This window comes from Dromiciops gliroides, chromosome 1, assembly GCF_019393635.1.
Source record: "Dromiciops gliroides isolate mDroGli1 chromosome 1, mDroGli1.pri, whole genome shotgun sequence".
NCBI lineage: Eukaryota > Metazoa > Chordata > Mammalia > Microbiotheria > Microbiotheriidae > Dromiciops > Dromiciops gliroides.
Window position 1 is genome coordinate 358,904,991 of NC_057861.1, and position 12,217 is coordinate 358,917,207.

The following is a 12,217-nucleotide window of genomic DNA, read 5'->3' on the forward strand; positions in this document are numbered from 1 at the left end:
TGGATGCTTATTTTGAGCAGATAAATGGATGTCTGAGTATATTCTACATCTGTATAACTTATATTCTCTTACACATTCAATGTGAATGGGGCTTAGAATACGGCATTCATGTGGTAATAGAGGTGACAACAAGCATTAGTGAGGAAAAAGATTTAGTTTTATTGTAAAGATTTGCTTTACTTTTTTTCCCCCCATTCATTTAAACTGACATATCAATTATTAGCAGAATATTATGCTAAATATTGGAGAGATACAAAGTTTAATTCAGATACAATTCCTTCCCTCATGAAAATGACAGTGTAGTAGCGTGATAAGATGCAAATATAGGTAACTAATAGACAATGATGCATGTAATAATGCATAAATGTATGAATACGAGTACATCAGATTAATGATCTTATGAATTCAGAAGATGGAAAGGATATTGTTTATTTCTCTACCTCACAACTGAAATTATCCTTTCTGAGGTTACCAAGGATCTCTTAATTGTTAAGTCCATTGGCCTTTTCTCAGTTCTCATCCTTCTTGACCTGCCATTTGACATAACAACCTTTGTTTCTGTTCATTTTTTGTGACACTGCTATGTCATACATGTATTGCTCCTCTGTGTGGCTTCCCTAGGACCCTGTTCTAAGATGTCTTCTCTCTCTCTCTCTCTCTCTCTCTCTCTCTCTCTCTCTCTCTCTCTCTCTCTCTCTCTCTCTCTCCCTCCCTCCCCTCACTCTCTGTGAGTTCATCTCTTGTCATGGATTTAGTTGTCTTCTCTGTGCAGATGTTCATGGATTTAAAAAATAATCCTTAAAGTCATCCTCTCCTTTCTTGTCCAGGAGATCACCTGCTTTATTAAACCATCTTTCTCTAATCCTCTAATCTCTTGTTTGTTTCTGGTTACCTACACGTAGCCCAATTCTCCCATTCTTTAAAAAAACTCCCTAACTAGATTCTGTCACTAGCTACCATCCTGTATCTCTTCTCCCTTTCCTGGTGAAATTCCATACACTTAACTAAACTGTTCAGTGCCTCTACTTTTCCAACTTCTAAACTGGACATTCAAATACATGGTGGACTATTTGCAACGTTCAGGAAGTAACCAGAATAAAATGTAGCTAGGACATATTTAATGAATAGAATAGAGATATTGTTAACATGTGGTTTTCAAGTCAATGTGCTGCCCACAGGAATCCTTATATATGGTTTAGTGTTTCCTCTTTCTATTTGTTTGACACCACTCTTCTAAACCCTCTGTAACATGACTTCCTACCTCATCATTCATTTTCTCACTCCAAAGTTAACAATGATTTCTTAATTGACAAATCTAATAATCTTTTTTCTCTCTCAGTTCTCAGTCTTCCTTTCTACTCTTTAGCATTTGTAACAGTTGAGTACTTTGGGTTTTTGTAACATTGCTTTCTTTTGGTTCCTTTCCTAACTGACCACTCCTTGTGTCTCCTTTGCTGGCTCTTTAGCCATATCATTGCCTACTAACTCTTGGATATGCCTTAAAGGTCTGTCATGATCCCTCTTCTGTTTTCTCAGTATTCTCTCATTAGGTAAGCTCATCAGTTCCCTGAGTTCAGTAATCTCTGTTTATGCATCTGATTCAAAGATGTTTGTATATCCAACCCTAGCTTCTCTCCCAATCCTGAGCTAAAGTTCCCATATCATCAGCTGTGTATTGGAAATTTTGAACTGGATGCCATGTAGGCATCTGACTCAGCAGGTCCATAACTGAACTTATCTTTTCCCTGAAACTTATCCCTATTCTGAATTGTCCAATTCCTGTTGAGGATCTATCCTTCCAGTCTCAAAACCATGATTTCTCACTCTATATAACCAATTCATTGCTATGTCTTATCGTTTTTATCCTTAAAGCATCTTTCATATCTCTCCCCTCATACAACTCTATCCCTAGTTCAAGTTCTCATCACCTATCACCTTGACTACTGTAATAGCCTTCTAGTTGGCCATCCGTTACTTGGCAAGAGTTTCATTGTTATTGGGGATGATGGGGCCATTATATCTCATTTCCGCTCTTCTGATGTCATGTTTGCTTTTTAAACAATAGCACTTGCATACTTTACTTACTACTCCTTGTTTTCTCACTACCTTCAGGTTTATATTCAACTTTGGTTTCAAAATCATTCCCTCTCTTTTTTGTGCCCATTTTTTAATAGGTTCATTCTCAAAGATTTGTATACATTTATTTCACTTGTGATTTCATATTGTTGCCACTTGATGGCTGTAGCAGTTCAGAATTGAAGAACTAAAATTAAAATGAATAAGATTTTTATATTAAAACTATTAAAACATTATAAGGGGGCAGCTAGGTGGCGAAGTGGATAAAGCACCGGCCCTGGAGTAAGGAGTACCTGAGTTCAAAATCCGGCCTCCGACACTTAACACTTACTAGCTGTGTGGCCCTGGGCAAGTCACTTAACCCCAACTGCCTTACTAAAAAAAAACAAAAACAAACAAAACAAAAAAACATTATAAGGTGGGGGCAGCTAGGTGACACAGTGAATGGAGCACTGACCCTGGAGTCAGGAGTACCTGATTTCAAATCCGGCCTCAGACATTTGACACTTACTAGCTGTGTGACCCTGGGCAAGTCACTTAACCCCAATTGCCTCACCAAAAAACAACAACAACAACAACAACAACAACAACAACAACAACAAACACATTATAAAGAAAAACATAGAGACAGAAGTCTGCTTAGTGTGATAAATTCATTCTTTTGGTCTTAAACTCTTAAGTTTTTCTGTGGCTTAAATGCTTAATTTTTGAAATGAAGTGGCAAACTTGGATTTTTTTTCATTTTCATTAGTGATCACTGTTTTATTAGAATGCTTTTTTTGCAATTTTTCACTGAAGGTTACCTAGGACTTCTGGCATGTTCACAGTTCTCTTGCTACTAGGAGCTAGGTTCTACAAATTCTCATTCCACCTGATTGGTGAGCCAGGCAGAGGGGAAAAAAAGCAAGGGATGATATAGTTCAGCTGTTAATCCTTCAGCCATTGGACATCTCTTTTATCCTACGTACCATTTTCATATTATGTGTGTATTTTCCTGCTGTCATCATTTTATTTCATTTTTATCAATTATTAAACATGTATTAAAGTGCTTACTCTGGGTCAGACATTTTGCAAAGTGCTCTGGATACAGAGAAAGGCAGAGTAGATACTGCCCAAGAGTCTAGTCTGTTGTCTAATGAGGGAGACAGCATATATTTAGATAGGTATAATATACAAGATAAATACAGACCTTTGCTCAAAGGCAACTCTATGTGAAATCTTTCTTGACCTTCCTCTCCAGACCCTAATATATTTTCATTGTATGTATGTTGTATGTATCTTGTATATGTTCATGTGTGTGCTGTCTCTTCTGATAGAATGGAAGCTCTTTGTGGGCAGAGACTGTGTATATAATTTTTGTCTTTACATCCCCAGTGCTCAGCACAGTGCCTGAAACATAATAGGTGCTTTTAAAATTATTGATGGATTAACTGATCTGACAGGTTTGTAGATACATAATTTCGTAGCACTAGGATATTGAAGGGCTGAGTTCTTGTGTTAATATAATATGGCGAAACAATTTTTTTTTCCAGTTAGGAAGAAAAAATAGAATTTCTTCGTTAGGATTAGTAGGGGGGTTTTCCCTCCATAAACAAGGGGCCCATTTTTAATAATTTAATATACTCCACATATCCTGAAATACCTGCCTTAGTCATTCATTAATATTCTGTCTACAAATGACTCTCCAAAGCCTTTGGAGGATCTCTATAGAGACACCTTGAATTTTGGCCCAGGTCTTGATTTATTCCTGCCAATTGCTATTAAATTTCCCAGATGGTTATTAGAATAGTCACATAGGATTTCATATTTATGTCTCTTCTAAAACCTCCGTAATATCTGCTCCTCAAATTTTAGTTGGGGGTCTAAAAAAGGATGGGATATGGTGGTACAGAGATTTAGGTATCCTTTTGGAGTTTGAACTGATTAAAGAGACAAGGTACTGTCAATTTTTTTTTCTTTTTGTTGTAGGTAGTTGTGGACCTCTGTGAACATTAACATCTTTATTTTTCTGTTTCTTTGATACTATAGTTGCCAGAGAAACTAATAAGCAGATATAACTGGATCAAGCAGTGGAAGCTTGGACTGAAATTTGATGGGAAGGGAGAGGAGCTGGGAGATAAAATTAAAGAATCCTTAGCGCTACTAAGGAAGAAGGTTTGAAACATTTTAATTATTTTGATTTATGAATTTTTCCCATTTGGTTACCTCTCAAGTCTTCCATGTCTTTTTTCCTACCTGATAGCTATAGAAACAAAACATAGGTGTTATAGGAAAGTGTTTTAGTAGTTCAGGTATTAGCAGAATTATTTCATATGAATTCAGAAACTTGTCACTTTAGACTATAAGATTAAGAGATGGTAGTTCTAAGAACAAACATTATGTATAGTATCCTGCTAAACTAAATTGCAAACTGGGCTACTTACGTGACAAAGGAATATCCAAAAGGAAATTTGAGAACTTGTATTCCATCATTTCATGGAAATATCTAGCCTACACTGCTGGCAATCTTGTCAAATGATAGATATGAAGTAAAAATTGGCTTCCTATTTCTTGGTAATTCCTATGCAGTATGTTAAGATTTTAAGTTTATATTGAGTGAAAATTCCTTATTTCTACTTTCTTAAGTTTACTTTATTATAAAATATTTGGTAACTTGTCCTTTGAAAAACATTTTGAATTTTATTGAATTTATGAAATTGAGTTAGAATCACACAGGACAAGAAAAGCATTATGGTTGGTTGGATTGTGATCTTCATCATTAGAAGATGTTAACAAGATCCACAAATCCATTGAAATGAAGTAGAGAATTTAGTTGAATTTTTGGAATTGTAAAGTGCAGCTTGGCTTTCAAAAGTTTGCTAGCTTTCTAAATAACTTCCATTATCCACTTTTCTGTTTTCTTTGTTCTAGCAGAGAATACTCTTAAACCTTTAACCATGAGGTTGCTTTCTTGTGAGCAGCATCAGTGTCATTGCTATATCAACATACCTGTTTTAGGCTTACTGGAGGGATGGAAAGGGGCAATATTCTAGGCACTGAAGTATATACAATAAAATCAAATACATGATCTTTGTCTTCTAAATTCTTATAGCCTTAGTTGCACAGATTAGATGTAAGCATATATACTTCTTTGTCTTTTCTGGTTTTAATCTGACCTCAAGCAACTGCCAAATTGTTTTTCCTAAAGTGTAGGTCTATGTCACTCTTTATTGAGGGGTTCTTTTAACTTTTTTGCATGTTGTGGACCCCTTTAACAATCTGGTAAAGCATATGTTTCCCTTTTCAGTGCATAAAATAAAGTATATAAGGTTACAAAGGAAGCTAATTATATTGAAATACTTATCAAAATATTAAAAATGAAAGTTCATGGGTCATAGAAGCCCTGCTCTTTTGCCTCTAGAATAAAATATTAATTCCCATTTGGTATTTAAAGCCCTTCACAACTTGGCTCCAATCTTCCTTTCTAGATTTTGTATATAATACATCACTTCTCACCTTTCACAGTCAGACAGATTGTTCTTATTATTCCACAAACACAACATTCCATCTCTCATCTCTGTATTTTCCCCTTGGAATACGTTTTACTTCTGTCCTCTGGGAATCCCTAGTTTCCTTCAAGATACAGCTTGATGTCACTTTATACATAATGCCCTTCTTGTTCACCCCACTTGTTAATAGTCTCCCTCTCAATGTTACTTTGTATCTGTTTTGCATAACTACACAAATATGTGCTTGCAAGTGCCTATATGCCTGCTATTTCCCCAGTTCAGTTTTAAGATCCTTGATTATCAGAATGGGTTTTTTTGGTCTTTATCCCTAGAGATTAGTATAGTGCCTGCCATATAACAGAGCAAATGCTTTATATATATATATATATATATATGTGTGTGTGTGTGTGTGTGTGTATGTATATATAAACATACATATTTGTATTTACATACAGGTATATAGTCTATATATTATATTGCATTATATTATTTCACTAGTTGTAGCTTTTCTCTAATATTAAGGGGGGGAAAGTAGGCTATATTTTTACATGCTGGGAAAGAGACGTTATCTGATAGAGATAGATGGTAGAAGAATTTGAGGACAGAGCCCATGTTTAGTTGATGGGTGAAGCTTCAGTTTTGTATAGTCGGTGGCATTTTTCTTTAAACACCCCCCCCCCAAAAAAAAACCCTCTTTGAGCTTTTGTGAACTTGATATTTGTTTCTTGGAATTGGCCTACTGTAGGTAACTTTTATTCCTTGTGAATGACTTGAATTTTTAATTTCTAGAATGTGCCTTTTTATGTTTTTATATAAACATGTCTTGAACCAAATGAGAAATATTACCTGATTCAGGAAATAGCCTCAGGTCCCTGCTCTGTTACATGTTGGCTTTGTGGCCCTGGTCAAGTCACTTAATCTCTGCCCCAGGCTACATAGCAGTTGTTGGTACAGAGAGTGTCCTCAGCAAGGGGGCTCCCTCCTGGCTTTGAAATCTAGGTCCTGACCAATATAAACATTTCTTGAACCAAATCAATGTGTGTCTGTCATTAATCCTGCCCCTCCCTCCTGCACATGTAACCTTGGTCAGACACACTACCCATAGTTCAAGAACCTGAGAGTCTGTCTTTTCTGATACTTTGGAATTCCTCCACAGAAGGTAACCTTGGCTTTTCAAAGACTGTTGACTGACCACAGGCTGTAGCAGACCCTACAATTTAAAAAGACTTTGTATGTGGACATAGTAACAGACTGTATGTTTATTGTCTATGGACCAGCTGAGTTTTTTTAAACATCTATTTTTTATTTTATTTTTGTTCTCAGCTAAATGTAAACAATTTTTTTTTACATTCATTTTAAAAATTTTGAGTTCCAAATTACCTCCCTCCCTTCCCTCTCCATCCTTGAGAAGGTAAGCAATTTGATATAGATTATATATGTGCAGCCATGCAAAACATTTCCACGTTAGCCACCAGCCAAGCTCTTTAATATGCATGTAAGGTAGAGGATAGAGGAGTAGAAGTGAGCCTGTTACTGGCCAAAGAAATAGTTGCTCTCGGAGGGATGAGAAAACACCTCTACCATATCCTCTTACAGCTTTTTACTCTTGTTTCCATTTAATTTGAAATGTGCAGCATTTTTTGGAGACAGATATTTACTTTCCTAATAACTGAAATGAATGTTAACACATTTTATTCACTTCTTCATTAGTTGAAGCATGTTAATCCAGAGAGATTTAAAAAATTTATTTAAAAGGTCAAAGGAACAAATGAGAATTTTACTGAGTACCTAGCTGAGTGCCTTGTGTGTAGTAAGTGCTCAATAAAGATTTAATTTATTGTTCTGAGCATTTGCATCTAATTCATACTTATTCAAAGGCCAGAAGGTTAAAATGAGAAAATTACTTCTAGGAAGACAAAGACCCTATAAGTCTTCTGCTTAAATATGCAGCTCACCAATATTTCAGTGTTGGTTTTAATTTCTGAGCTCTGACTCCTTTAGCTTTCTTGAGGATGCTCCTAGCTAGCCATATGTAGCACAGTGCTCTCTATCGGTTTGCTCAGTAAATATTTGTATGACTAGTTCAAGCTTGTTACATTGGAAGGAAAGGAAATAAAAAAGAAAGGGAAGGTGGGAAAGAAAGATTTATTAAGTTCCTATCATGTACTAAATATTGTCGAGTGTTTTATAAATATTATTTCATTTGATCCCTGCTACAACCCTGGGAGGTAGGTGCTATTATTATGCCATTTTACAGTTGAGGAAACTGAGGCACACAGGCTAAATGACCCTTGTCTTGCAGCTTGTAAAGGTCTGGGGCTAGATTTGAGCTCAGGTCTTACTGACTCCAGGCCCAGAGCTCCACCTAGCTGCCTCAGTGATTCTGGGAGTTGTATGATTCTACTCTCTTAGCCTGCTACTACTTCCCCTCATTAACTTCCTGTTTCAACCAAATGCAAACCTCTGGCATTTGGAATTTCTGCAGACTGAACGCCAGCTATTGTTTTAATGCTAACTTGATGTCACAAACCTGTGGCGATGCCTTTTTTGTCTGCATCTCATTTGTCACTTATTGTCATCAAATTCTGAGGGTGGTCCTGTCTTCCCTCATGTTGATTATACATGGGTTTCTTAGAAGGCTCTTGACTCACTTGTGATTATGTCCTCCTGTAGTGGGCAGGTTTGACTGCAATGAGAACTGCAGAAGAGAGGCAGGTGGCTTGTGATGAGCTCTTCCGAAATGAAGAGGAAGAATATAGCCTCTATGAAGCTGTGAAATTTCTGATGCTGAGCAAGGCCATCCAACTGTATGATGATAAAGAGAAGGGAAAGGAAGTGCCCTTCTTCTCTGTGCTTCTCTTTGCTCGGGACACCTCAGGAGACCCTGCTCAGCTGCTGAAGAATCACTTGAATCAAGTGGGCCACTCTGGCGGCCTGGAGCAGGTAAGCTGTACTGGCTGCGGGGCCAGGACTTCTTGGGCAGTCTCTCTAAAATCAGTAGATTTGATTGTGTCAGGCTGCAATAAAGACTTAACCCTTGAAATCCATGTCTTAATCCTGGCCAAAATAGGGCATTCTTTCTAAAGACAGGAAAGTGTAGCCTTGGATTATCTTGATCCTCTTCTGGCACCTGTTTTGTATATTTTTCCTTGGAGCCAGAAAGTCTTTTACAACTCTGCTAACTTGGCCTCATTTAGTTGGAAACCAAATACACTATGTGCTTTTGCCAGATCCTTTGCCCCACGAACCACATCAGGCTATGGTGTAAACGACATACTATCCATCAGTAAGCCTAAAAAGCTAATTTCTGTCATTCAACACTGAGCCTGTAGTTCAATATATTTTTTTTTTTTTTTTGGTGAGGCAATTGGGGTTAAGTGACTTGTCCAGGGTTACACAGCTAGTAAGTGTCAAGTGCCTGAGGCTGGATTTGAACTCAGGTCCTCCTGAATCCAGGGCTGGTGCTCTATCCACTGTGCCACCTAGCTGCCCCTGCAGTTCAATTTTTAAAAGTAATCAGGCATTTATTCAAAATGCTGATAAAGTCATCTTATTTTAAACCCTCATTTCTCTGGTTATTGAAATGTACTTGGGGGCAGCTAGGTGGCCCAGTAGATAGAGCACCAGCCCTGGAGTCAGGAGTACCTGAGTTCAAATCCAGCCTCAGACACTTGACACTTACTAGCTGTGTAATCCTGGGCAAGTCACTTAACCCCAATTGCCTCACTAAAAAAGAAAAAAAAAAAAGAAAGAAATGTACTTGACCAGAAAAAAATCCAAATGCCAGGATGGTGCTGGGCATTCCAGTGGCTAGAGATGAATGGTGGTTTTCATATTTGCCATCTTAGGCAACAGCTACCCCTCATATTGTCATTCCTTACCAGTAGGGGGAAAAAAAACCACAACCTTCTGTTTCTTTGCTTGGACAACACAGTATTTGGCATCAGTAGATAAAGATACCCACATGAATTACTTTTAATTTTTAAAATATAAGTAAATTTCCTCCCTGGGTGCTAGACAGATTTTTTTCTGTATACTATTTTGGTATTGTTTCAAACTTTAAAATTAAACCTGGGAACAGAAAAATCAGATTTGTTTGTTCAAAATCTATTTAAACTCATCCCCTCACCTTGCCCAAGTCCCTGTTAGACCACTCTTTGATTTTTGGTAACTCAAGTGTAGACAGTAATTTGTCATGTTTAAAATTTCTCTCTTCTTTTTGGTAACCATGCCAGAAATTCTACTAACTCGTTCGTATAAGTTTTACAAGTATCTTCTTTAAAAAAAAAAAAAATCCAGATCCCAAGTGTCTCTGGATCCTTCACTCACTAGTGTCATTTAATTCAATTAGATTGTCTTCCTCCTAAGACAGTGCTTTGGAAGGTAGACCAGACTCTGGGGATTCTATAACAGGGGGCTGCTTTTAGGTACAGTCTGGGGAGAGAGGCTTCCATGAGAATTCCAACAGACTCTGAGTGGTTGACTCTTGATTGGCTTCATTATTGTAACCTTGGACCTGTCTTTGCTGCCATCCAAGTAGAAAAAGGTGAGGGCAGAGTAGGGAGGACAGGGAACATGTGAGTATGAGGGTCTATATTCCAAAGCCAAATAAAGCTAACTGGAGATGATCTGGTGTTTTGGATTTCTTTCTTTTTTTAAATTTTTTGAAATAATAGAGCTCTAAAGATAATGTTAAGCTGGGGGCAGCTAGGTGGCACAGTGGATAGAGCACTGGCCCTGGATTCAGGACTCAGGAGGACCTGAGTTCAAATCCAGACTCAGACACTTGCCCTGAAAAAAAGAAAGAAAGAAAGAAAGAAAAGAATAAAAGATATTGTTAAACTTCAAGTTTCCACTCTTTCCTTTACTAAAAAAATTCTTCTGATTCACCCTAGGTTGAAATGTTTCTTCTTGCCTATGCAGTGCATCACACCATACAAGTTTATCGACTATCTAAGTACAACACTGAGGAATTCATCACATCTTATCCTACAGATCCACCCAAGGACTGGCCTGTGGTGACTCTGATTGCTGAAGATGACAGGCATTATAATATCCCTGTCAGAGTGTGTGAGGAGACAAGTTTGTGATAAAGAGATCAAAAGAGAGAAACTTGTTATGCTTGTGACTTGGAAAATGGCTTAGAGTGGTCTAAGAAACATCTTCATCCTCTTTGAGCTGATTTGACATCTCACTGGGGTGTCCTAAAGCCTAAATGTTTGCTATCAGGATTAACATTGTATATAAGCTTTTTTTTTCTTCCTCCTCCAAAGCAATAAATTTCAGAGGCCTTCAAAATAATACACCTGTTGGAAGGTGTAAAATACATGTCCTCTATAAATCAAAATATTTTATATTGTGCCATCATGGGGCTGATTTGGGAGAATCCCAGAGTCAAATCCCCTGTCATGATAAATTGGTAATTTGTTTTTTTAAGGAGAAAGTAAACAATTCTCCTCTAGTGAGTCTTTGAAGTAACCTGTCTATGCAATGCATTTGTTGGGACATTGAAGTAAGTTTCTATCTGCCTCATCTTGTCATACCTCTGTCATTTTCTTCTGCACAATGCAGAGGGAATAAAATTGGGTTGGAATATTTCTTAAAGGTATTTTGAAACAGTTTGTAACAGGAGAGGTAGCACAACTTAAGGAATAGAGTTGATCTTGAAGTCAGGAAGACCCAGGTTCAAGTCTTGCCTATTTCACATACTGACTGTGACTGAACAAGCCCCCCAGGGATCTCTCCAGGATCCTTCAGTTAATGACGAGTTGCTGATCTGTATTGGTAGAGGGACCTTCACTACCAGGAGTTCTCCACAATAATGAAATACCAGTTCTGGACCAAAAAAATAAAATCCCCAGCATGGAAGTTAAGCACTGGGTCCAAATGGGTGTGTGAAAAGCATTTAGAAAGGTCTGTTGGAGGAGAGAACATCATAGGAATTGTTGCTAGGATATATTACCTTCTTCTTTGGGGTGATTGCTCATTCAGAGTAGCCTCAAATACATCAGTCAGCAAACATCCATTCACTTGCTCTGTTCCAGACACTGTGTTAAGTTCTGATGGTATTAAGAAAGGCAAAGGGGGCAGCTAGGTGGCGCAGTGGATAAGGCGCCAGCCCTGGATTCAAGAGGACCTGAGTTCAAGTGTGGCCTCAGACACTTGACACACTAGCTGTGTGACCTTGGGCAAGTCACTTAACCCTCATTGCCCCACCCAAACAAACAAAAAAGGCAAAAACATGGGCCTTGCCCTCAAGAAGCTTACATTCTAATGTGGGAGATAACATACAAATAAAGTACATACGAGATACATACAGTGCAAATGGAAGGTAATCTTAGAAGGAAGACACTAGTACATCACCTTAATTTAAGTCTTGGGCTGTCTGGCCATAGAACACAAGTAAGAAAACCTGGGTTCAAGTCTCAGCTCTGACTTTGAAACTGTGGGCCTTTTGACAAATCACCTAAACTTACCTGGCCACCTCAGTTTCTCTCTCTGTAAAATGAGGGGTTTAGATGAGATATCCTTTGAGATTACTTCCAATTCTGCATCAGTGACCCTGGTCAAATCTTTTTTTGGGGGGTGGGGTGAGGCAGTTGGGGTTAAGTGTCTTGCCCAGGGTCACACAACTAGTAAGTGTCAAGTGTCAG

General features: G+C 37.8%; 1 protein-coding gene across 1 annotated transcript in view; it reads left to right on the forward strand.

Moving 5' to 3' along the window:
* OTULIN (OTU deubiquitinase with linear linkage specificity) overlaps window positions 1-11,162 on the forward strand; it is a 44,771-nt gene extending 33,609 nt beyond the window's left edge. Inside the window, exons 5-7 of the mRNA XM_043976537.1 lie at window positions 4,105-4,230; window positions 8,238-8,507; window positions 10,460-11,162. Coding sequence (XP_043832472.1) covers window positions 4,105-4,230; window positions 8,238-8,507; window positions 10,460-10,654 — 591 coding nt within the window. The 3' untranslated portion in view covers window positions 10,655-11,162. The remainder of the gene's footprint in view (window positions 1-4,104; window positions 4,231-8,237; window positions 8,508-10,459) is intronic.
* The last annotated feature ends 1,055 nt before the right edge of the window (window positions 11,163-12,217 follow it).